The sequence below is a fragment of the Triturus cristatus genome, chromosome 2_2 (genome assembly GCF_964204655.1).
Source record: "Triturus cristatus chromosome 2_2, aTriCri1.1, whole genome shotgun sequence".
Taxonomy (NCBI): domain Eukaryota; kingdom Metazoa; phylum Chordata; class Amphibia; order Caudata; family Salamandridae; genus Triturus; species Triturus cristatus.
The window spans coordinates 92116567-92142008 of NC_140582.1; the positions used below are offsets into that span (position 1 = coordinate 92116567).

The 25442-nt window shown below is 49.1% G+C and overlaps 1 protein-coding gene across 1 annotated transcript in view; it reads right to left on the reverse strand.

Annotated features, from left to right (window-relative positions):
- Positions 1-14152: 14152 nt before the first annotated feature.
- LOC146861928 (glyoxylate reductase/hydroxypyruvate reductase-like) overlaps positions 14153-25442 on the reverse strand; it is a 92406-nt gene continuing 81116 nt past the window's right edge. The window contains exon 9 of the mRNA XM_085641096.1: positions 14153-15974. Coding sequence (XP_085497222.1) covers positions 15853-15974 — 122 coding nt within the window. The 3' untranslated portion in view covers positions 14153-15852. The remainder of the gene's footprint in view (positions 15975-25442) is intronic.

The following is a 25442-nucleotide window of genomic DNA, read 5'->3' on the forward strand; positions in this document are numbered from 1 at the left end:
TGTACACAGAATGCCTATTCATTTTTATTTTGGGTTTTATAAAAAAAGATCTCAGCTTGCTAAACGGCCTCATGAACTGCTGTAAGGGCTGGAAGAGTGTCCTCATTAAGGTCAAGTTGCGAGAGGGCAGTGAGGGAGTCTACAAGTGTTGACTTGATTTGAATCAGTGCCCTCGTCCTCAGAGACCTGTGCCCATTTTAACCTGCGGCAGTCGTGAGACAATCACGTCTGCAGTTACAATATCCATACTACCACTCGTGGTCAAACAACTTTTCACATCTAATGTCAATATAAGGGGATCATGGTCACTCAATGGCTTTCTCCTCCAAGTCCTTGGCCAGGGCTTCCCATTTGTTGCCCAAGTCCCATGAATGGCGGAGCTAGATGTCTGCCACCTCTTTGGCCCTCTATCTCCATCTGAGATCCAGTTGGGGTAGCCCCTAGTCCCCCGCATCGCCTCCTCCTCTGATCTCTGGCGCCATCACTCGTTTTCTGGGTGGCTCATGGGAGTGAGTAACCCTTTGTTTCCAGACAGGCCCATGTATCTGAAGCCTATGCATACTGTGGATTCAGAGGCAGCAGATGCCTTTTCAGTGGCTGGAACATTTCCAGCTGCCTTTGGACAGAAGGGATGTAGTCAGGGCCCCCCCCCCCACCCCCAAAGGGGCTGCGCCACTTGCAAAATGTGGTCTTCGTCAGAGACAATGAGCACCCAGACACAAACGGTCTGGGAGGTGCCCCCCCACATTGGGGGTTTGCCTGGCACTCTGTGCGCCTTCTCAACCATAAACATGTTTGATGCCTTGCCTCCCACCACCTCTGTGAGGAGCCAGTCCTCTAAGTAGAACTCCGTACTTGGACCTTCTGTTGTCTCAGGGATTCCCACTAGATGGATCTTATTTCACCTGGAATGGCCTTCAGCGTCCTCCACATTTTCCTTCAGGTAGTCAACAGTTTGCTGCAGGGCATGAATCATTGTAGCGCCCACCGCACCCCTCAGCTCCAGGGAAGTCAGCGTGTGCTCCGTTACACCCACTTGCTCTGCCAGTTTCGGCCAGTCGGTCTGTAGGAGCCCTAGATGCAGGGCTACTGTCAATTTTACTGTCTAGAGCGGTTTTGGTGTCTTTAACAGCCGCCACAATCACAGCTGTGTGGGTTTCTAGAGAATGGTCTGTTTCCAGGGGGCTATGTCCACAGGCTTCAAGCAGCCCCTCAGGAGTGGGGTTGGGACAGGGGGGAAATCCACCAGCAGTTGCTCCCCAACCATCAGTACCCTGAATCATTGTGGCAGGGCCGCAATATGCAGAGGGTCTCAGGCCTCCCTGCTTAGACCAGACCCCTCCCCTTGAGGTGCAGGAGGGGCTCAACTGAACAGGCACCCCACCACTCTGCAGGCACAACCACCCTCCACCTACCTCTGGCCTCCCTGATCCAGGGGAAGAATCTCAGCTTGGCTGCCATTCCTCTCGACCTGCACCCTCCTGGGGGTCAGATCTGCCCACTGCCATCTCTTTCTGCTGGTCTGAATTTGTCGCTATGGCCCCAGGTCCCACCAGGCATCTCAGTCTTCTGCCCGTCCTTGCTGCTGGAGCACTCCTGTCTGCAGGCATGTGGGGCACTCATTCCTCACTTGTGCAGGCCTCTCCCAGGTCCGTGAGAGGGCCTGGGATGATGCCAATAGGTCTCTGGCATTACACCTGCCTGTTCCACTTAACAAGCTGGACTGGGTTTCATGGCTCCCAACAGGCTTTTCCCTGTGCCTTTCTGGAGGGGCTGCCATATGCCCCCAAGGCCTGCTGCTGTGGGACCACCATCTTTCCGGGCCGTGCCTGGTCATTTTGATCTTCTAGGCCCTCTACGACCTGCAGCCCTTGTGTGCCTCCAGGGCTCCCTGAGCTGCGCCCGCACTCCGGTGGGCATCTGGGGAAGGGCACCAGAATACTGTCTGCACAAGGCCAGATGCCGGAGCTCATTGCTCACGTGCCATCTTCCTCAGTAGCTTGGCCTCGCCTCAAAACAGTGATCTTGACAGCACAGTTCAAGCTGCTGCTCCTTTCAGGCTACACAGAAAAGGGTCAAAGCCAGGTTTTTACTTGTGGCAATAATGGATAGCACAATAAGTGCTACAGTCCACAGGTGACATTTAGTGTTCCTTGCCATGGGTATAGTTTCTGCACCAAAAACGATGGCCGTACAGGGGAGTTAAACAAGCTGATGGGGGTCTAGCATATGCTTACATGTTTAAGAGGGGAATGCACATACGTCGGGCACAACACAGCAGCGCCCCAGTGAACAGAATCTAAAAAACAATTCAGCAAATAATTCAATTTTCACACATCACTATTCCAAAATAAGTAGGCTGCGTTGATTGAGGCTGGAACAGGATTGCAATGGGGAAAGTATGATGCTCTCAGTATTATATTTTGGAGACATTGTTTTCTGTCTTAAATTTCACATTTGTGGAGATCTACTGATGGTCCTAATTTGGATAGCAGTGCTGTGAAAAATGGGTTTATCATTCACAGCTGGATAGTTGCTTGTTCAAAGTTAGTTCATTATGAAGCCACTTTCTATTTCGTGCTTTAGGGGAGGATGATGGGGCTAGTTACATTTTGTAGGATTGTGCTAAAAAATGTTTTTTTTCAAGTGACATAATCCACTCTCCTTCTAGTCACCTGCCTGTCCCTATATGTTTGGGGTGCCTACTTCCCATTGCTGTTACATGTTCTGTGCTTCTCTCTCTCTCTAAGGCTATTCCTATCTTCTGGGGTGCTCTCTTTTTACAATCTTTTTCTCTGATGAATAAGCTGCAGCAGTTTTTCCAGTTACCTTCTGCACTGTTGCTCTCCTCCCAGACCACCTATCCTCCATCACTTTCGAGTTCCACTCTTCGTTGTTCACCTTTCTTTCCTGGCACCCCTTAGCACAGAACTAATGTTTATCAATCGGATGCTCCATTAAAATAATTTATAATCAGTTTCCAATATGATACAATAAATCACATAATACAAAAAAAATATATAGTAAATACAAAATTATAATCAAACGCACTGTGCCAATCCAAGGCCAGCTAAACAAGGTTGCCCTCAGCATGCAATAGGTCCGCTCTCCCATATTCCATAATGTTCAAGACTTCTTATCTATTAACAACTTCAACGTAACTGGTCTGAAGGACCACTTTTGGATCCCTCTAACGTGAGGCAGGTGAGGAAAAATGCATTATATCTTCTATTCAAGAACCTAAACCTGCAGTTGCACTGACCAGGTCCTCACATTTTCCAATTTTATTTTTGGACTCCTAAAGCAACATTTTCAATCTGAACTTACTACTGAGGATCTAGTATCACACAGGGGGATTTGGCTAATATGTTGCTCCTCTTCAAAGGGAAATTTGTGCACACTGCGGAAATATAGAAAGAAGAGTCTTGATGTATCCCAATCTGTGAGTAATTCCTCAACTCTCTGAATGAAATCGGATTTGCAACAGTAGTATGTACCAAGGTCAGCACCAGAGGCGGCTTCTCCTCTAAGGTGGAGGAGCGTCGCCCCACTGCCTCGAAGCAGCAAAAGAAAGGAAGAAATCAAATGATAATAACGTAATGTTATCATTTTATTTTGACCTCCAGGCTGCATCAGCTTTGCGTGACAGGGCGGGGCTGCAGAGCAGGGGAGGAGTGATAGCACCCTCCTAAGTGTACAATGACTGTTTGGCCAGCCTTCTTGGGCAGGCCAGTCATGCGCACTTTCCCTGTTCCCCATGCAGGCTGCAATACAGCCTGCATGGAGAACATGCCTAGGCCCCCAGTCCCTAGAAGAGCGCCAAACCATGGCACTCAGACCAATCACAACGCTGTAATGCAGCGTTTTGATTAGTCAGGAGAGCCTGGCTGCCTGCTTCCTGTTTCATTCCCGAGGGGAGACGATGGAGAGACTCAGCGGTAAGGTCAGTTTTTTTCTGGTTTTTTTTAAGTGGGGATACACTTATGTTCTCAACTTTGTAAACAACTTGCTAGAAATGTGTAACTGGGTGAGGAGTCTATAGGAGATGGTTTTTTTTTCCTGTATGGCCATAATATTCAGTGTCTCCTATGAGGCTGGTACTTCTTGCTCCACAATTATTGCTCAGGTCAAAATCTGAAATATCTCAGCCTGCCATTCCAACACCACTCCCCTTGCTCACCGCCGACTTCGGCCCACTAGGTCAGTGCTGCAAACTACTTTTTGGTTTCTCCTCTCTTTTGGAATCATCATACAAGGATTGCCCTACCATGCTGTTTACCCCGCTGGCAGGGCCACAACCGTTGCTACCATTGCCCCTAACGTCTGCCAAGTCTCTCCTTTGTTCTTTTACACGTCTATATAAAGGGCCTGTTGCATAGTGAATCAGCATCAGCTGAATCTACTCAACAATAAACCTATCATTATCGACAGCGCAAAATCCCTTGGGGTCATACTTGACAAAAGGCTCAATCTAATCTCCCACATCATTTCAATTTAGGGGAGAGGATGTAGCCTTGCGGCTAGAGTGGTTGACGTCGAAGCTGGGGAACCGGGTTTGAGTCTCCGCTACGAGGCTCAACATCCTGTAATTCTGTGCAAATCACTTAATCTCCCCGTGCCTAAGAAAAAATGAATGTGTCATTGTGTAACGAAACTGGTGCTATGTAAAGTGCTCTGATACCCAATTTATCGGGTTTAGTTTGCGCTATATAAAACTCCCCCCCCCCCCCCCCCCCAACAAAATTCATTGCAAAGAATGCACAATGCCGATACCAACTGCGCCTTCTCTGGGGATTTGACATTTCTTTCCGGAGCAAGACCTAATAACCTTGGTCCAATCTCTGGTGCTCTCTAGATTGGACTATTGCAATTCTGGCCTCCCCAATTCCCACCTGTCCCCTCCTAAATCTGTTCTCCATTCAGCAGCTCGCTTTATATTTGGGGCCAAAAGAAGTGACCACATCACACCCATTTTGTCTTCTCTTCCAAGACTGCCTGTATCACCCACAAAGCCTTGCACACTTCCTCCTCTCGATGCCTGGCGAATAAACTGAAAATGTCTGGAGGCTCTAGACCGTCTCGTAATGCAGAAAATGTACTGCTTGAGCCCCCCACCTTCAAAAAGAAAAGTTTGATGGCTCAATCCTTCTCAGGCAATGTGGTGAGAATCTGGAACTCGCTTCCTCCACTACTCCGTACCACCACCTCTACCCGGACCTTCAAAACTGACCTCAAATCTCTTCTCTCCCAAAGACACTTCCAGAACTAATACACCCCTTTTCATGTCCCACAATGAAGTTCTTTCATTATTGTAAATTTGTAATCTATGCCTGAACAATCTTCATCGTATTGTGTTTTTTGTGTGACTGCCATCTATTGTTTTATTTTACCTTTTCTTGTTTCTCGTTTGTACGTGTAAATATGTAATATTCTCCTCATGTAACGTACTTGGTTCTATTGTGAAGCGCTCTGACACCTTTGGGTAAAGTCCGCACTAAATAAAAATGCATTAAATAAATAGTCGTCTTCTTCCCCGTAGTGGTGGCCTTGTTTCTTTTGTTACTTTGATCTTACATGTTGTATGTGGTGGGTGCATTTACCTACCCTGGTCATTAACACGCCTTCCTTCACCACGCACGTATTTACATGCAGATTTTACAACGCATACCATGCATTTACGTTCACTCACATTAGAAACACCATCACCATGCATTCCAATACCACGCATACTTTTATCAAGCTTCCTGTTTCGGAAAAATCCTGTCACAGTCTAACACTGCCACCCACTGTTCAAAAAGTATACATTAATTGTCAATACATTTTCATTTGCATTTGTCTTTTACTGATTTGGTACTATTTGAACATTTCATAATTTTTTGGGAGGGGGGGGGGGGTGCCCCAAGCCCCAATTTTTAATTACCCTCTAATTTGTGGTTTTGTCTTGCATTGCAAAGACGTGTGTGCCAATAGACTTTACGATGTAAAAAATGCATGGAAAATGTAATAAGCAGAGTAAAGGTTGTTTCCAAGTCTAGAGGCAATGCAGCAGGGTTCAATTAATATGAATGTGGACATATATGCTTCTTCTGCATGTCAGGGTGATCTTGTGTTACTTGGTGAGACATGTCCTTTTACGCAACTAGTGAGATGCCAACAACTTCAGCTAATTGCTGGTCTCACAACTGCTACCCCCCCCCCCCACCCCCAACTATCAAGCTAATCAAGAGGCAAGCTCTAAAAAAATGACATTAAGCTTTGAAAGAGTGTGGTTTTCAGAAAATTGGACACTTGTTTGTGCATTCCGGTGCCAAAACCTCATGTCAGGCCTGCAACCAATGAACAGCGCCCTCAATGCCCTCTGCATTACACTGCTTCAAAAAAACTGTCTGGATTTGTTAAACCGAAAAGGAGAAAAAAATATGTTGTCAACTTTATTTATATAACTTTTGAACTAGTAACAAATAATGTTATTGCTAAAACTGTATAGGGACAGTACCAAGTTCAATTATTCGTCAATAGTAGTTAATACTTTCATCTTTATTACGCACCATCGGTTGCTGCCATCAATCAACCGTTAATACTGCTTCTTGCTAGTATCTCCTCTTCTCAGTATCAATACACCCAAACAAATGCCCAACAAGTACAAAATATAACTAACACTCATCACATTATGTTATAGTTTGTGGCCTTTTTGTATGCACACACTAGGGGAAAAAATTGGCACGTTCGCAGTGCTACAAATTTATCGTCAAGGATCTAAAAAAAAAAAAAAGGACCTGCCAAAATGTGAATGATGATGGGGGTTCATTCAGTTTGCTTAGGGACAGTATTGTTTTAACCTGTATGCAACTCCATTTTCTGGCTGCAGTCTTTCATTCATAAAAATAGCTTTCACTTTCCAGCCTTTTTGATTGTGACAAAAGGCACTGCCAGTGTTCCCAGTTTGTTGGTGTCCGCAACAAAATATTGACTGTGCGTCAGTCAAACATCCTAACAGCAAGAATTCTCTCTACCTTGGTGACTGACGTAAGGGGGGCTTGCGGGGGGCAGACGACCACAGGGAGGTCCCGCCCCCCGGGCAGTTTGGGAGGGGGGAGGGGCGTGGCTGGCCTTGCGCCGGCCATTTTGAACTTGGGCTACATTTTTTGTAGCCCAAAAGTAGCCCAATTATAAAGGTCTTGGGCGCCTGCTCCAGCCACCATTTTAGGTTTGGTGACCAGGTGGCTGGTAGCCTGGCTATTGGTGTTTTTTGTCCTGCGAAGTTTGGCACGTTTTTCATTGAAGAGTTTGCGGTACGGCGTCGCAAGACTTCCGTGTCATGGAGGCCCTCCGGCTTTTAAGGGAGGCAGGCAGGTTGGAACATGTCGTCAGTGAGGTCGCGGGGCCGTCGCGGCCTGCGCGGCAGGCCTCAGCTGGTGTGGCGGGGGCAGTTGCCGCATGTACATCGCCGAAGAAACTGAGGATGGCATCGGTGAGTGAGCGGGGCCGCCTGCGTTTTAAAAAGGCGGCCCCCGCTCAAATAGCGCATTTTCCGTTAGTGGTGTCGGGGGAGGCGGGTGTCGCGCTTGAGGCGGACACGGAAATTTTGTGCGCTGCAAAGAAGGTGGGGGGTGCGGCGGTTAGCGTGGAGCGCTCTTCTTCCTCCCCCGCTGCGTGTGTGAAGCGAGGGGGGGGGCCGGGGAGTCAAGCAGCTCTCGGCTTCATTGCCTGGAGCGCCGCGGTTTTCGTCAGGTATTTCCCGAAGCGAGGGAAGGCGGGGTATTGATTCTGAGGGGGCCGGGGGCCGGTTACAAGAGGGTGTGGAGGCCGTTGTGAATGTGGAGCGCGATGTCTGGGTGGGCGGAGCTAGCGAGGAGAGTGTAGGAGGCTTATGTGGTTTGGTGAGGGTTTCCAAGGATGCTTCATCTGTAGACATGGGAGGTGCAAGGCTGGCATTTGGTGGTGAATTTGGTTTGGAGCTGGCAAGGGGAACTGTGGAGGGTGGGTCCGGTAGCCTGTTACTGTTTTCCTCCCCTTCATCATGTAAGGGAGAGAGAGGGTCTGTTGGGGGGAGTTCGTGCGGGGAGGGTGAATGGGCTCAGGTAGGGGGCTGGCATTCCCATCAGGATTTTGTTTTAATGGGAGATCGTAGAAATGTGAGGGTGTCAGTTTCTCTGCCTAGGATGGGTCTGCTGCCCTCGGTCATAGGGAGGGAACGTCAGGGTTTGCCAGGGACGGGGGGGGGGGGGGGGGGGTGGATGCAGGTGATGAAAGTTTGGCATTTGAGGGTATGGAGCTGGCGGGGGGGGTCGGGAGTGGGTGGGGCTGGACATTTTTCCTTCTTGGGCTGAAGGGGTTCGGGGCCTTGGCGAAGGGGATTCTTTGGGGGGGGTCACGGGTGAAGGGGTTTGTACGGGGCACGGGTATTGAGTTGGGGGCCAAGTTTGGTTATCGTGGAAGGGAGTGGGCAGGGTCGGTTGGTTCGCGGGGTCGCGAGGTAGTTAAGGGAGTTGGTCCTGCTTCTGCGGTGGTTCAGGCGATGTTAGAGTGGAGTGGGGATGAGGAAGAGGTAGTGTCTCCTTTTCCGGGCGGTACGGGCTTTTCCGGTTTTGCTAGTAGTAGTGGGCAGAGGGAGATGTTTCAGAGCGGTGTAGGGCCAGGTGGGGTAGGTAGTTTTCAGGGACCCAGCACACCAGTCCAAACTTTTTCTTCACAGGTTAGGAGGTCTAGCAGTGCAGCGGACTCGGTAAGGCAAGGTGCGGCCCAGTTACACCGAGGAAAAGGGAGGGTGAGGCCTGGCGCAGCACATTCTGTACCATCGAGGGATCCCGTCGCGGCCAGCACACGAAAGTCCGGCGCGACTTCACTGGCCCCAACGTTCGGCAGGTCACGGTGGTCAGCATTTACGCAGGAATTGGATGGTCAGACCAGTCAACGGTTGGGGGAGGACCGGCGAGTACAGTCGGCTCCCCCGCAGAGTAGATATTCAGGGGCCACAGGGGCCAGTGTGAGTCTAAAAAAGGCAGGGTCCGGTAAGGCCCGTGTGGTGGAATTTGCCAAAGAGATGGTACAGGCTGAGGAGCCAATTCTGCTGGACTATGAGGAGGATAGTCCTGAGGAAGGGGAATTGTTGGATTATGGGGGGGGGGGGTCTTCTCATGTGTCTCGTAGTCTTTTGCAGATCCCAAGTGCGGTCCCACGTAAGCAGTCAGTGACGGTACGAGCAAAAGGAGAGTGCGGCCCATCGGTGAGGGCGCTTCCTACAAGGGTTTCTCATGAGAGGTCGGCGTGGCGGTCGGAGTCCGTCCGAGCACCCTCTTTAGAGCCAGGTGAGAGCGTGACAACACAGGCCAAACCTAAAATGGTGTCTGTGGGGATGGGAGGGGGGGGGAGAGTGGGGAGGTGTCGGATGGGAGATTGTTCAAAGGAAAGTCCGTGAAAGATACAGGAGTGGGCACAGGGGAGTGGGACCAACACTGACGTAGGGGGTAGTAAGGAGCCCTTGGTAAGTAAGGAATTAAAAATTAAGAAACTCCCTTACATGGGTGTGACGAAGCCGCTAGGTGCGCATTTGATGCTGGCAACTAAGGAGCGCATATGGAAAGGGGAATATGTGGAGATTTTGAAACTTCTTCATAGAGAAGTGAGGTCCAAGGAGGGTTCTAAGGAGGAAGAGTATGAGTTAGCCAAGCGCCCTAAGGTGCCGTTGACAATTGAGAATTGGACTGCGGCATTTTTAATTTACGCCATGGTTTACTGCGAGAAGTTTCCTGAGCGCTGCGTGGCTATTTTTAAGTATATGGATGTCATTCGGAAGGCACAAATTACAGGTAGTGGTTTCGCATGGGCACAGTATGACGAAGAGTTCAGGGCTCGAATGGCTTGGGACTCGGAGGCAAAATGGGGAGAGTTGGATAATGATTTGTGGCAACATACAATGGGGGCGGCGCCAGGGGGTAAGACCATCTTCACAGCTAGTGGTTTGCCTCTAGTTTATCGGCCCTTTCAGGGAAAGCCCACCCGGGGTGGGGTGGGAGGCTCAGCCGTGACACAAACTGGATTTGGGGCATGTTGGGATTTCAACAAGGGTTTATGCACACAGGAATTTTGCAAATACCGACATGAGTGTGGGAAAAGACATCCTCTCGTTAACTGTTGGGGCATCAGACAGTCAGGCGGACAGCAAGGGCAGCATGCAGGCGCTGGGATGTCTGGCAATGCGCAGCAACCTCAGGGTGGACGGGGGGGAAGGGGAGCACAGGGTTCTGGGCCAAAGGGCTCCTACGCCAATTAAATTGGCGCAGCTTGAGAACGCATTGAGGGGTTATGAGAAGGTGGAGGCAAGACAGACACTTTTGGATGGTTTTCGGTGGGGTTTTCATTTGGGGTACCACGGGCCTCGGCTCAGGAGGTGGGCGGATAATTTGAAATCCGCATCAAAGCATAAATTGGTGGTGCGCGAAAAATTGAGCAAGGAAGTGCGTGAGGGGAGGATGGCAGGCCCTTTTGATGAGTGGCCAGTTCACAATTTGATCATTTCCCCTATTGGGGTGGTGCCTAAGAAAGAGAAATGGCAGTTTCGGCTGATTCAACATTTGTCATGGCCAGAGGGGTCATCAGTCAATGACTTTATTGATGAAGACGCTGCATCGGTGTCATATTCCTCAGTTGACGTAGCCATGTCACTTGTAGTGACCGCGGGCGCAACTGCAGACATGGCAAAGTGTGATATCAAGTCAGCTTTTAGGCTGCTCCCGGTTCATCCGGATGATTGGCCTCTGCTGGGGATACATTTTGAAGGCAAATGGTATGTGGACAAGGCTTTACCAATGGGCTGCTCTGTGTCATGTGCTCTGTTCGAACTTTTCAGCACTTTCCTCCAGTGGTATTTCACGCAACGCACAGGTCACAATTTGGTCACACACTACTTGGATGATTTCTTTTTTGTGGGTTCCCCGGGCTCCACGGAGTGCCAGCGTGCTCTGGACACTTTCCACGAGCTTATGGAGGAGCTGGGGGTGCCGCTAGCACCGGAAAAGACAATGGGGCCTGATACTGTTCTATCCTTTTTGGGTATTGAGCTTGATTCAGTGGCAATGCAGGCCCGTCTGCCTGACGATAAAAAATTCAAAATGTTGGCTTTGTTAGACAGGATATTGTCTAAACGGAAAGGGACAGTTAAAGACATTCAAGTGTTAGGTCATCTGAATTTTGCCTGCAGGGTCGTCAGGGCAGGTAGGACTTTCTGCAGGCTTCTGGGCCGGGCTTTGGCGGGTCAGCATTTACCTCACCATCACGTGCGCTTGTCAGCAGGGGTGAAGGAAGGTCTGCGTATGTGGTCTTTTTTCTAGCACTCCTTTAATGGAGTACCACTGGTTAGGGACGAGGACTTACAGTGGGATGTGCAAATGTTTTCGGATGCGGCAGGCAGTGATGGTTTTGGTTTTTACTGGCAAGGACGGTGGTGTGCAGAGAAGTGGCCGCAGAGTTGGAAGAATGGAGGGCAGAGCATTACTTTTTTGGAGCTTTTCCCGCTCCTGGTGGCTTTGACCATTTGGGGCAAGGAGCTGGAGCATAAGAAGGTGCTTTTCCGTGTAGACAATATGGCAGTGGTGCAAATAGTCAACAGGCAGTCAGCAAGGGATGAGCAGATTTTGAAATTGTTGAGTGTTTGTGCTGGGCTGTTTGCGCTACGACATTTCATTCAGGGCTTTGCACGTTCCGGGTGTGGACAATGACATTGCGGATGCTTTGTCTCGTTCACAGTGGGGGAGATTCCATGGGCTGGCCAAGGAGGCGGACAAGACACCGACCCCGATGCCGGAGCACCTCTGGTATGTCGGCAACGTAGGGTATTTCAACTGGTGGTAGGTTCTCTGTCCGTTTCCACGCGTGCAGCTTATGCTTTGGCGTGGAGGGAGTTTTTGGCATCGGGAGCTTGTAGGAGGGAGGAGTCTTGGCGCAGTTCAGAGGATGTTGTGCAGTTTATCTTGGACCTCATTGAGAAAGGTTTGTCTAGAGTTACTATTGCTGGGAAGTTGGCGGGTTTTTCCTTCATGGGTAAGCTTTTTTGGGGTTACTCCCCTTCTGCTGGGGAAATAGGAAGGAGGATGCTTGAGGGCTGGGCTAGGGAGCGGGGAGGGGCTCTTATGTCTCGCTCACCTATTTCTTGGCAGACGTTGGCACGTTTGTTGGAAGTTTTGCCTGTAGTTTGCAGGGACGATTTTGAGGCATCGTTGTTTGCTACCCTTATGGTGTTCATGTTTTTTGGGGCTTTTCGGGTTTCTGAGCTCCTTGGAACCAAAGTAAAGCGGAGCATTTGCTGGCAGGAGGTGTTCTTTACGGACACAGGTGTGAACATTTGGCTGTCCAGTTCAAAAACGGATCAGAGGGGTGTTGGTAAGGGGGTGTGGTTAGAGGCAGGAACCCCCAGTTGTACTTGTCCGCTGCGTTTGGCAAAGCAATGGAAAATCCTATCGGGGGAGATGGGAGCGATTTGGTTTTTAAACATATGAATGGCTCCCGTGTCACAGATTATCAGCTGCGTATGGTTTTGCACAAAGGGTTGCAGCAGATTGGTTTGGACGGGGCTCAGTTTGGGACTCATTCTTTTAGGATCGGGGCGGCAACTGAAGCGCATAACCGGGGTTGGTCTCAGGGTGACATCATGCGGCTAGGGCGCTGGTCATCGGACTGTTTTCAATAAATATGTGAAAGGTAATGCAGTGGAGGCGCATGCGTCAACCCCCTGTTTGTAAGTCTCATTCTTTTTTCTCTTTTCAGGTTCTGTGGCCTGGGCCCCACGCGAAGGGATCGACGGTGTGGATTGTAGGGCATTCATTCATCAAGTGGGCACATGTACAAGCGTGCAAAAGTTATTTCGGGGGAATGTTGGGGTTCAATGAACGTCTTTTTCGGATTATCTGGAAAGGATAAAGGGGAATGCTTTGGAGGGTGCTTATTCCGTGTTTGAATAATGCCATGGCGAGGGGCCAATGCCCTGATATTCTGTTGATACATTTGGGCGAGAATGATCTTTGTGGCGTCAAAGGGGTGGTCTTATTGCGGGCAATGAAGAGGGATTTGGCCTTGTTGAAGGAGCGTTGGTCGGGTGGCCATGTGCTTTGGACGGAATTGGTCCCGCGGAGGGTGTGGAGAGGGGCTTTGAACCCCAGAGCTATTGACAGGGCACGGAAGAAGGTGAATGCGGAGATTTCTAGATTTTGCCGCAGTTTGGGTTTTGGGAGAGTAACGCACAAAGAAATCTGCTTTGAGGCGGTGGAGTTTTTTCGGGGTGATGGTGTGCATTTGTCAAGGATGGGCATGGATCTATATTTGCTCGAAATTAGTGAAGTTCTGTCCCGATGTGTGAACGTGCAGAATCATGATCAAGGGGTCTAAAGGTTTTTCTCTGTTGGGGGGCAGAAAGAGGGGTGGTTAGTGGTTACACCACCCCTTTCTTTCTGGGTGGCGAGGGTTATGTGAACTTTGACAGTTTTGCCGGAGGTTGGTGGATTTATTTGTTGGATTGGGTTATCGACAGGGAAAAGATAGGTTGGTTAAGTTTAGTTCGGTTCCACAGTTTGGGTGATCGATAGCTGTAAAGGGGCAGGCAGGGGAGTTTGGCTAACGGAAGGTTGGTATTTAGAGATCTTTGATGGGGTTATACAGGAATGTAAAGTTTGATATTGTTGTAATGTTGTAATGTACGGGCGGGGGCGGGTTCGAAGAAATTTAGGGGAGGGGGCGGGGTGTGGGGTTAGGTTCATGTTTTATTTAGTGAGGTTTAGTTTTGGAAGGCTGTTTGCCAAGGTTTTAAAATTGTAATGTGCACCTGTTCCAATAAAGCGGCCTTTTTCACACAAAGTCTTTGTCAGTGGCCTGCTTCCCCCCCCAACCCCTCCCTCCCAAGGGGGGCTGGGGGGGTGGGGCAGACGACCACAGGGAGGTCCCCCCCCGGGCAGTTTGGGAGGGGGTGTGGGGGGGGCGTGGCTGGCCTTGCGCCGCCCATTTTGAACTTGGGCTACATTTTTTATAGCCCAAAAGTAGCCCAATTATAAAGGTCTTGGGCGCCTGCTCCCAGCCACCATTTTAGGTTTGGTGACCTGGTAGCTGGGAGCCTGGCTATTGGTGTTTTTTGTCCCCCCCCCCCCCTTTTCCCACCCACAAAAAACACTTTTTTCCATTTGGTTCCCCCCCTTTTTTTTGTTGGTTTTTTTTTCCATTTTTTCGTTTTTGCTTTCCCATCTTTCGGAATTTTTCGGGTGGTTTTTCTGGGACAGGTGTGCAGGGGTTTTTACTATGTATTTGTCGCTTGGAGCAGGTGCAGTGCGGGGGTTATGTGAATTTTGACAGTTTTGCCGGAGGTTGGTTGATTTATTTGTTGAGTTGGGTTATCGACAGGGAAAGGATAGGTTGGTTAAGTTTAGTTCGGTTCCACAGTTTGGGTGATCGATAGCTGTAAAGGGGCAGGCAGGGGAGTTTGGTTAACGGAAAGCTTGTATTTAGAGATTTTTTATGTGGTTATACAGGAATGTAATGTTTGATATTGTTGTAATGTACATGCGGGGGCAGGTTCGAAGAAATTAGGGGAGGGGGCGGGGTGTGGGGTTAGGTATATGTTTTATTTAGTGAGGTTTAGTTTTGGAAGGCTTTTTGCCAAGGTTTTAAAGTTATAATGTGCACCTGTTCCAATAAAGTGGCCTTTTTCACACAAAGTCTTTGTCAGTGGCCTGCTCCCCCCCCCCACCCCTCCCTCCCAAAACTAATCGAGAGAGCACAGCTGCATTCATGAGGCAGGACTTCTATGTACAGTTTATTTTTAGCGTTTTTTTAACCCAAGGAAGCACTCAAAACCACCAGATATGTTTATCAGACACAAATGCTTCCTTCACCTCCATTAACTATGCTGGTGTAATTGTATTGAAAGGATTCTGTAGGAGTGGAAGTAAGGAGCCGGCAGTCAGGCTTAGGCAGACAGGGACATGTGACATTTTACTGTTCCGCTTTTTATTGGGTATTTCACCTTAAACCCACTTTCCTGAAGAGTTCTCAGTGGAATTTCTATGCTCTGGGAGGAACTGCATTTCATGGCTGCGATGCAACACCATCATTAACGCGAGAAATAGCTTTGTTTCAAACAATGAAAAGAGTACAATTGTTTTTTTTGGGTGGGTGGGGGATAATACTCTTGGACAAAGGTAAATAAAATGACAGCTCCAAAGGAAACTTTTGAAAAGTGAGGCAGTGGCATAATGGCCTCTAAGAGGAAACAAGGGCAGTGGTAATGATGTTTTTTTTTTCTGTGTGCGCACGGACTCTCTTGCTTGGCGGGATGCATACTATAGCCATCAGTCAGGACGGGCCAGGGAAAGATGACAGAGTGATGACCCCCCACCCCCCCCCCCCCCATCACACACACACACACGGCTCGGATTCAAAAACATGGAAATATATGTTGGAATATTCTGTGCCCGGTCTATACCAGCGTGATAAGAAATACCGTAGGTGAAGGATGAACTCTCCTGTAGGGCACACTGCGTACACACCCGCAGATCTTCATTTTCAGACAGCCTTCAATTATTTTCCCATCCCATTAGTTTTGAAAAGCACACAACATCGTTCGTTGGTAGTCTAGCAGAACATTATCAACAATAAGGCCCCCAATCCCTCTCCATTAAAGGACGCAATCTACATTTGCTTCAGATGTTACACGCTTGAATGTACAACGTGCCCATACTGTCTGGTGAGCTGGGGTGTTCCAGTGCAGGGTTTCAGTAAATCCATCTATCCACATGTGAACATTAGTAGGTAAGCTGGAGAAGGTTTGGTTGACGTTAACAAGGCGCAGCCAAATCTAGTCTTGGCTTCGGATCACAGCTTGAGCTCACTCGGCATCTCCGCCCCTGTCAGACCGGCCAATAGGTTGTTTGCCGCCAGCACCGCCATCTTGTTTCGCGTGGCATACGTGGCACTTCCTATATGAGGCAGTATCACTAAATGGAAAAAGAATTGGATATTGAGAATAAGGTAATTACCTACAAAACAACAACGGCAGCCAAAAGATGGCAACATGAGGCAACAACATCACACAAAATGCCACAACGTTCTGAAAGAACTACTGCATTTCCTTCAGAAAAACCGATGCAATTCCCCAGGATTCTTAGAATAATCGCTTCTACAAATCACTGTGGCATCTGGTTAGTTTTCTCACCCTAGGCACAGTAGATGGCTGAATGTGCATCAGTGCAGAACAAGGTCACTGAAGGTTCAATCCATTTAAGGATTGGCTAATTTTATTTTTTTTAATTATAATGTACCTGTCAAACTGCAGAGCAAGGAGACAATACCAAACAGCTACAAATAAAGTAATGCTCAAACTTACGCTAACACACTTATTATGACAAATTAGGGAATAAATAAGGAAAACATTTATTATTCTGTAAGTATGTGTTGGTAGTGTGCAGAGCTGTAGATTTACATGCTCTGCATACTCCTGCCATCTAGTGTGGGCTCAGAAGTTTGCAAGTTGGTTTTCTTCAAAGATAGTCTTTTGAGCCGCGAGGTGCCCTGTGAATCCTTAGTTGGCAAAGCGCATGGGCACCGACTCCATGTTAGATTGTTGCACAGCGGGTGTCAGTAGTATTGAGTGGTAACAAAGTAACAAACCCAGACAGCCCCAACAGACAGCAACACAACAGACCCTCCGCACACCATCGACCACAACCCCCTGCTAGCCTGGGCCAGCGTGAGCATCGATGACACCATCAAGACCATGAGCACAATCCACTCCGGCTCCCCGTCAGATCCCTTTCCGCACCACGTCTTCAACAAAGCAAGCAGCTCCATCGCACCCCACCTGCGCAACGTCATCAATCTCTCAAACGAGAACGCAACCTTCCCAGAGAGCTGGAAACAAGCCGAGATCAACGCCCTACTGAAAAAACCCAAGGCAGACCCAAGAGACCTCAAGAACTGCCGGCCCATCTCTCTGCTCCCCTTCGCGGCCAAGGTCATCGAGAAAATAGTCAACAGACAGCTAACCCGATACCTCGAAGAAAACAGAATCCTGGACCCTTCCCAGTCAGGGTTCCGCAGCAACCACAGCACCGAGACTGCCCTCATCGCCGCCACCGACGACATCAGGACCCTGCTTGACAACGGCGAGATTGCAGCACTAATCCTCCTAGACCTCTCTGCCGCTTTCGACACCGTCTGCCACCGCACACTACGCGCACGCTTCCACGCACCAGGGATCCGAGACAAGGCTCTGGAATGGACCACCTCCTTCCTCTCCGGCAGAACCCAGAGCGTCCGCCTCCCCCATTCCGGTCCAAAGCCTCCAAAATCATCTGCGGCGTACCCCAAGGATCCTCCCTTAGCCCGACACTGTTCAACATTTACATGGCCCCGCTAGCACACGTCGCCCGACAGCACGACCTCAACATAATCTCCTATGCCGACGACACTCAACTGATCCTCTTCCTCACCAAGGACCCCATCACCGCCAAAGCCAACCTCCACGAAGGAATGAAGGCCATCGTTGACTTGATGAAGACCAGTCGTCTGAAGCTGAACTCTGACAAGACGGAGGTCCTCATCATCGGCACCAACCCTTCAGCCTGGGACGACTCCTGGTGGCCAACGGCACTGGGAGCAGCCCCGACACCCACCGTCCACGCACGCAACCTGGGAATCATCCTCGACTCAACGTTCTCAATGACCAAGCAGGTCAACGCCGTCTCCTCCTCCTGCTTCAACACCCTCTGCATGCTCCGCAAGATCTACAGATGGATCCCGAAAGACACAAGAAAGACAGTCACCCAGGCCCTCGTCAGCAGCAGACTCGACTACGGAAACGCTCTCTACGCGGGAGCCCCGACCAAGCTCATCAAACGACTACAACGCATCCAAAACACCTCGGCACGACTGATCCTCGACGTACCACGCCACGGCCACATCACCCCCCACCTGAGGGACCTGCACCTGGCTCCCCGTCAGCAAGAGGATATCCTTCAAGCTCCTCATCCACGCACACAAGGCACTCCATAAGACCGGCCCAGCCTACCTCAACAGACGGCTCTCCTTCTACATCCCCAACCGCCAGCTATGCTCCGCCGACTTCTCACTAGCCACCGTCCCGCACACCCGAAGAACAACCACCGGCGGGAGAGCCTTCTCCCACCTCGCCGCCAAGACATGGAACACCCTCCCACTGAGCCTACGACAGACCCAAGACCTGCTGACCTTCAGGAGGATGCTCAAGACCTGGCTGTTCGATCAGTAGAGCCCCCCCCCACCCCTCCCCCCAGCGCCTTGAGACCCTCCCGGGTATGTAGTGCGCTTTACAAATGACTGATCGATTGATTGATTGATGGTGAAACGTGCATTGGCAAATAAATCTAGAAGGTAAGAACAAGTAAAACGAAATCTGAAATCAGAGCTGTACGCTTTCGGGAGGAGGGTGGGCGCATGCGAATCTACAGGGGAACTCCCTGATGAGTATAGAAACAATGGGGTGGCAACCTGGGAGGTGGTGTTGGTGGAGGAGGAAAATGGCGAGGAGAGCGGTTGCACCTGTGTAAAAAGCTAGCTCTTTGTATAGTGGACCAAAACGAGGTACACTGTGTAAAGAGTCCAGGCAACCTTTACTGGTTTATAGAGACGAAAATGATAACACTAAATGCTTTCTTTTGTGGTAGTGTGGACAAGCAGTTTAGGCTTCTCAGAGGGTAGTGCTAAGCATTTGCTGTACTCACAAATGGAAATAAATGAGACACAGACTCAAGAATAAATCTAAGACCAATTTAGAAAAATAAATCATATTTATTGTAAATTTTGATACCATAAACTTTGTTATCAAAAAAAGTACTTAAAAAAAAAAAATCTTGATTTTTACAGATAAGTAATAGGTTCACTTAAATGAGTCTTTACGCAGCAATACTTCGCTGTGAAAGAAAAAGCATATGTTGCATACAGATATTTATGGTCAGTTTCTGAGGGTCTCCTAGGTTGTAGGGGGCTAAGGTCCAAAGTACCACAAGCAGTTACTCATTACCTGCCCTGGGGCGTACAAATGAAAAATGCTGCTCCGGTTTGTAACTTTGCGCACTACGCAGGTGGAAACACCTAGAAACAGGCTGCAGAGGGGGACTTGGGGACAAGTCTGGGAGCTCACAACTGGCGGCTCGAGTCACAAGGGTCCTGGGATCAAGGGGGCACAACCAGTTCATTAGTAGGGCTGGGGCGCTTGGGTGTAGAGTGGAACAGTTGACAGGGCTCTGTGAGTCCTAGGGCCTCGCGGTTGTCAATCTCGCCGATTGAGGGAGTAAAAATCAGGCCTGCTGGTGCACTCTGTAAGTGGATCACTGCAGTGCTGATGTCACTCGATGGATGCTCAGTCTTGGTGCGGTTAGAGTCCTGCAGGGACTTAAACAGGCCTTGGTTGCAGCAAGAGGTCTGGTACTCCAGGTATTGCTCCTGTGGAGCTCCGGTTGGTCCTGTTGTCCTCTCACTCGGTGGGGACAGATCTCACCTTCCGGAGCACAGGTATCTCTTCCTGGGGGGCTGTAGCATAGGGCTGGCCAGAGAGCGGCAACTCTGTGAACCAGACTTAGCTTCTACGGTGCCTGCGGACTGCAGGGCAGTAGCTCCGTTACCCCACGTGAGATTGCTGCCAATTTGCGAAGGTCTGGCAGACTACCCGGGGTTCTTCACAGTTGCTCATGTGAAGGAAGTGTCACTCAGTCACGATTCTTGAGACTGGTGCAAGCAGGCAGGGTTTCGTGCCATAAGTCCACAACAGTCTTCATTTCTCATCATCTTGTGGCTCTTCTTTGTCCTCTTCTTCTGGATCCATCGAATCTGAGTTCCAGGCATCAGGGGTGCCTCCTAAATACTCAATTTAGTTGTGTTAAGGGGGAGTGACTGTAGTAGCCAATGGGTTACTTACCTTTAGGGTGACTACACCCTCTATATAACCACTTCCTGTGGGAAGTGGTCATAACCCTGACCCAGTGAGCCTAATTTCGACCAAACCAAGATGGCGGAATTCTAAGCTTTGTGTTCTCATCAAGTAGTCCACATTCGGGGTGGACCTAGCCTGATGCAGGAACTCGCCTTCTGACTAGCTAATTTTCCCACCTGTCCTGGTGCCAAATGGGCCCAGGGCAGGGGGTGTCATTTCCCTTGTCTGGGGAAGCTTTGGGTCGCATATCAAAGGCGACCGGGGCCTTTGAAGCCTTGATATGCTTATCACTTAGCCACCCTGCTTAGAGAAGGAGATAACACCTTCGGCCGGAGGGGCATTGTTTCTACCCTCTGAGAGCACAGGCTATCACCTGTAAGGGGTCGGAAACCTGTCTGTGGTGGCAGGCTGGTCTACACCAGTCAGCCAGTACACTAGTAGTTGGTAGGTTTTGAGGGGGCACCTCTAATGTGTTCTCTGGGAGCTATTAATAAATCCATCACTGGAATCCGTCCGTTTTTTTAAATACAAGATGGTTGATAACAAACATCTCTAGCTTCAGTGAAGCCATCAAGTAGCTGGGGAACTTGTAAATACCAGTGTCCAACACATGTTCTCAAAATGGCTTCCCTGTTTACCTGTAATATCTATGAATCGCCTTGGACATTACAGGGGCATTTTATGCTCCTGTAGATATGTCCTCACATGTAGTATAGTGCACCTTGTCTTAGGGCTGTAAAGCCTGCTGTAGGGGTGACTTAACTATACTGCATGCACTGTCTGTAGGCATGGCACAGGACGTGTACTATGTTTGTCTTCACTTTTCTCTGCACCATGGCACACGGCCCGAAATAGCAGTTTGCATGATGGTGCTGAGGGGTCCCTTATGGTTGCGCAATACATGCTGCAGGCCTTAGGGACCTTCTTCAGAATCCTTGCCCCAGGTACCAGGGGTATCATTTACTAGGGACTTACAGGGGGTGCTACAAGTATTGCCAAGGGAGAGAGGGGAGGGAGGTACAGTTTTAAAGAAAGATCTGGCACTGGGAACCTGGATAGCAGGAACCCAGTGCACTTCTATCAAACTTGCATCAGATACCAGGTGAAAAGTGGGGGTGACCATGTTAAAAAGGTGTACTTTCCTACACCCTGTCCTTGTTTTGCTTGAGCTTAGGAGCCGCACGGGGCTTCATAGAGAGTTGCTCCTCAAAAGTCTGCTTCCTCTTCCTAGGCAAAGCTAGGAGAGTGTTGTCGGAAGGGAGCTTTGCTGAGATCTTCTTGGAGGATGAACAGTCGCTTTTGCAGTGCATCCAGCTCCTTCTGGAGTCTCTAGAAGATTGCCCGCTCGTTTTAGCCTGCCATTGATAAAACTTCTTGGTGCCGAGGATGGTTTCAACGCCAATTGTGGTTTTGGATCCCATGGCGGCCTGGGACTCAGTGCAGGCACCCAATGCGTCTTTGGCTTCGAAGATCCTCAAGGCTTGTGGAGGCTTTTGTGGCTCGACAGCCTAGATGTGTCAATGCAGAGAGTGGTGTTGACTCCAAAGCCTTTGTTGGATGTCATCTGGGGCCCAAAGGTGGTGGAAGCCCCAGAGGCTGTGTAGCAGTAGAAGATCTCAATTCCTGACCTCCTTGGGGGTGATGCTCTGCCTCTGTATGAGACCAGCTTGGAGGCTTGGTGTGTGTTTCAGTGCTGGGCATACTCACAACCCTGGCAGAGGACTTTGCTTGATAACCAGAGGCTGTTAGTACTGGACAGACATCCTAGGTCTACTCCCTACTGATCCAAGTTGGAGGAAAACACCATCTCCAGACTGGGTGACAGCTGATGGGGTGGAAAGTTCAAATATCCAGGGTCCTCACCTTCTTCGACCTGGGCTACTTAACCAAACATGTTGGGGTGTCATTGGAGACCTGCCACTGCATCTTGTAGTGGGTCTAGCTTCTTTTGGTTACCGGAGGTCTGCCTTCAAGCACAAAATTAGGCAGGACTGACACGTGGTGTTGTTGTGGTTGAAGGAGAGGCAGAGATTGCACACCTCGTGATGATCGGACCATGGATATTTTCCGTGGCACTGTGGACAGTTTTGGAACAGCATCCATTTCATCAGCCTAAGTGCATTCTCAGAAGAGAAGTCGCTGAGGAGTTCGGGCATGAGGCCTCGGTACAGAGCCAGAAGCCCTGCGGTTTGGAGTTGATGGATGAGTCAATCTCCAAAAGTTGTTGTCGAGCTGAGTGCGGTTGACTAAGGTTTCCCGATGAACAGGCTCAGATTGCACTGTGTAGCCCTGAGCAGAAGTGTCAGGAACTGAACACAACTCAGGGCCCTGGGAGTAAATGTCTAAACCCAATGGCATGTAAAACAAGCATTGGCATAGCCAATAGGTCTCGCCTTTGGGACCTTAAAAGTATTTAGTTATGCAGAACAATATCCTTGGCCCCAAATGCGAGACCTATTGGCTATGCCAATGCTTGTTACCCCTTCTTAGAGCCCCTGCATCTCCACTCTGCCTATTGCTGAAAGAATTAGCCCCCCCCCCTCGAAATTTGTCTCAAGTTGCGCCTCTGGCCCAAGACATGACATTGCAGCCACCAACCACAATGGGCATTTAACAGAGGTGGGGAGGCCAAGAATTCACGTGACGATCCGAGCCAGGGTTCTGGCTTGGCTCTAAGGGCCCAAGAACGAGGCGAGTCTATAAAAATAATATGTGTCTGCATGCGAAACAGTTGGAACTTTACTGGGGTCAGGGCTCGGGACAGGCACCTCAGTGGTCTAATGAAATGCTAGTCTGTATTGTGCAAACTGTTGACATTATTATATTTATGAGCCACTTTTATAGTCTACAGTTTGAATTCTGGAAGAGTTACAAAGCCTTCAACCTTCATGGGTCGATACATCATGACGTAACCTTAAAGTTGGCAGTTTTTCCAGCGATGAGACACGGTGTAAATTGTGGACTTAAGAGTTTTATAAACAATAAGCTTACATTACTAAGAGACTAGTCAGTTTGACTCCTACTACAATGTAGTGTCTCTCATCGACCACAACGCTCAGCCCTCAAATGCCTGAACTGTAATCAGTATCCGTTGTTGTGCATCTCTACCGCCGAGTTCAATTTTAGTAAAAATGGGGTTCATTGAAAAAATACTATGCGAAGTACGCACCTACTGGGGCTGGAGCCGTCTCAATGAATCACGGGGCACCTTGAGTCGCATTATCTCTGTACTATGCTGGATTATGGCACCCTTATTTTCCAATGTGCAAACACCAGCCTACACAGGTGCTTGTGGGGAGCGTGTGTTTCGTTGCAGAAAAAAAAGGCATTACTTAAAGTACTTTGACAGTGCAAATTTTAGCATGTACACATACACACACACAGCTGACACACAGAAGACACACCACGCGTGCACACAAACACACTACAGACAGCCAGTGCACACAGACACACACCGCAGATAGGCACTGCATACACACACTGCATACACTGACACCGCAGATAGGCACCCCACACACACCGCAAACAGGCACCGCATAGAGACACACACACACACCGCAGACAGACACCACACACACACATACAAATGATGGGTGTTTTACCGTCGTTCTGCCGAGGGCGCTTGGGGTATGGCGGCATGCGGAGAGTGGGGAAGTATGGAAGCAGAGATCCTGTGACTGTTCACACACAGAAGACACACCACGCGTGCACACACAAACACACCGCAGACAGGCACTGCATACACACACTGCATACACAGACACCGCAGATAGGCACAGCACACACACTGCAAACAGGCACCGCATAGAGACACACATACAAATGATGGGTGTTTTACCATCGTCCTGCCAAGGGTGCATGGGGTATGGCGGCATGCGGAGAGCGGGGAAGTATGGAAGCAGAGATTCTGTGACTGTGAGCGCCAAATAGGTCAAGTAGTGGGGAAACATGAGGCGGAACTTGCACGCCGGCAGCAAACAAAATGCACTATTGCGCTTCGTATTGTTTATGAAAGCGGGCACCCGTGTTGTTTATACCGGCGCCAGTGTTGTTAAACGGGCACCAGTGTTTTTTTGAAAGCAGGGAGGAGGGAGGGGGAGGGAGTGCTGCATTCTGTGGCCGCTATCAAATAAAAAAAACAAGCCCACGAGTGATGTGCGCGCGCGGGAGGGAAACAAAAGAGGGTGCGGGCGCCTGTTTTCAATTATCGCGCCTGTGTCTGGCCACGATAATTCAAAACAAATGCATCCCGTGTGGGTAACTGCAAGCATTAGGCCGTGGGTATCAACATTGGGACAAAAAGACGCCTTTGGCCAATTGCGTGCTGTCTTTTTACAAAGACGCATGCAAAGGCCAATGGACTGTCAGGACTTCGAGCACGAGCTTGCTCTCTCGTGCGCGAAGTCCTGGTCAGCTCCAAGAGGCCCTTAGAGCAGGCTTGACCTAAAAAAAACAATTTAAAATGGAGTTGGTGCTGATGCGTATTGCCAACTAAAGGAGGAGTCACAGTGCATCTTTTACTCAAAAGACTTTCCACGAAGAAAAACAGCTTGCAAACGTCTGAGCCCAACACTAGATGGCAGTAGTATGCAGAGGATGTTTATCTAAAGCAGCACGTGCTATAAACACATTGGGCCCAATTCACAAAGATAAAGTCAGACGAAAGTCTAACTTTACGAATTTCCGTATTCACAAAGGGCATTTGCTACTCGTAAATGCACTTTGTGAATACCGAAAGTCATAAAGTTAGACTTTCGTCTAACTTCACCTTTGTGAATCAGGTCCATTGTTTATGTGCATATGTTTCATAATTTACAGTCCCCTTACAATTTTTATTAGAAGTGCACAGTGCACCCACTTAACACTGCTGGGGACTGTAGTTATTTAGGATAAAGCACTAAAACAGTGCATTACCCTTATGAAAAAGGCACTGAAATCCATGTATGTAATCAAAACTAGGTATGAACACCATTAGCACTTTATTTGAACTGCTTAGGGGTGGCATTAACAGTGAAGAAAAGGACTTATCGAGCCATTCTGATTGAGGCTACAGAACCTCAATTGGTCTCTAGGGCATCCTCAGAAGTTGTAGCCCTTTTCCCCTTGTACTCCACAGGTTTGATGAACCAGATTACCTCATATTACAAATAATGCATTTTCTCAGCACTTACCCTTTTCCCAATATCCCTGGTGCAATCTTCTAGTCTTGAAGCCTCCTGATAGCCTTTTTCCTGTTATTCCCTCTTTGGCTTATAAGAGCTTGAGTTGTGTGGGCTCCTTAAACATTCTGCTCCTAATCTTAAATAGTTGAATTCCCTAAAAGCATGGCTTTGGTGCCAATTGGGCCCGGAAGTGTGTATATCGACTCTATCTAGCTTTCTTAGGAAAGTTATTTTAAATGCACAAAAGACGAGTCGTGGTGTGAACTGCGTCAGTTGACACTGGTATTATTCGGGGACTTAATTATAAGTAACAGTGCCCTAGTCAGATTCCTTAG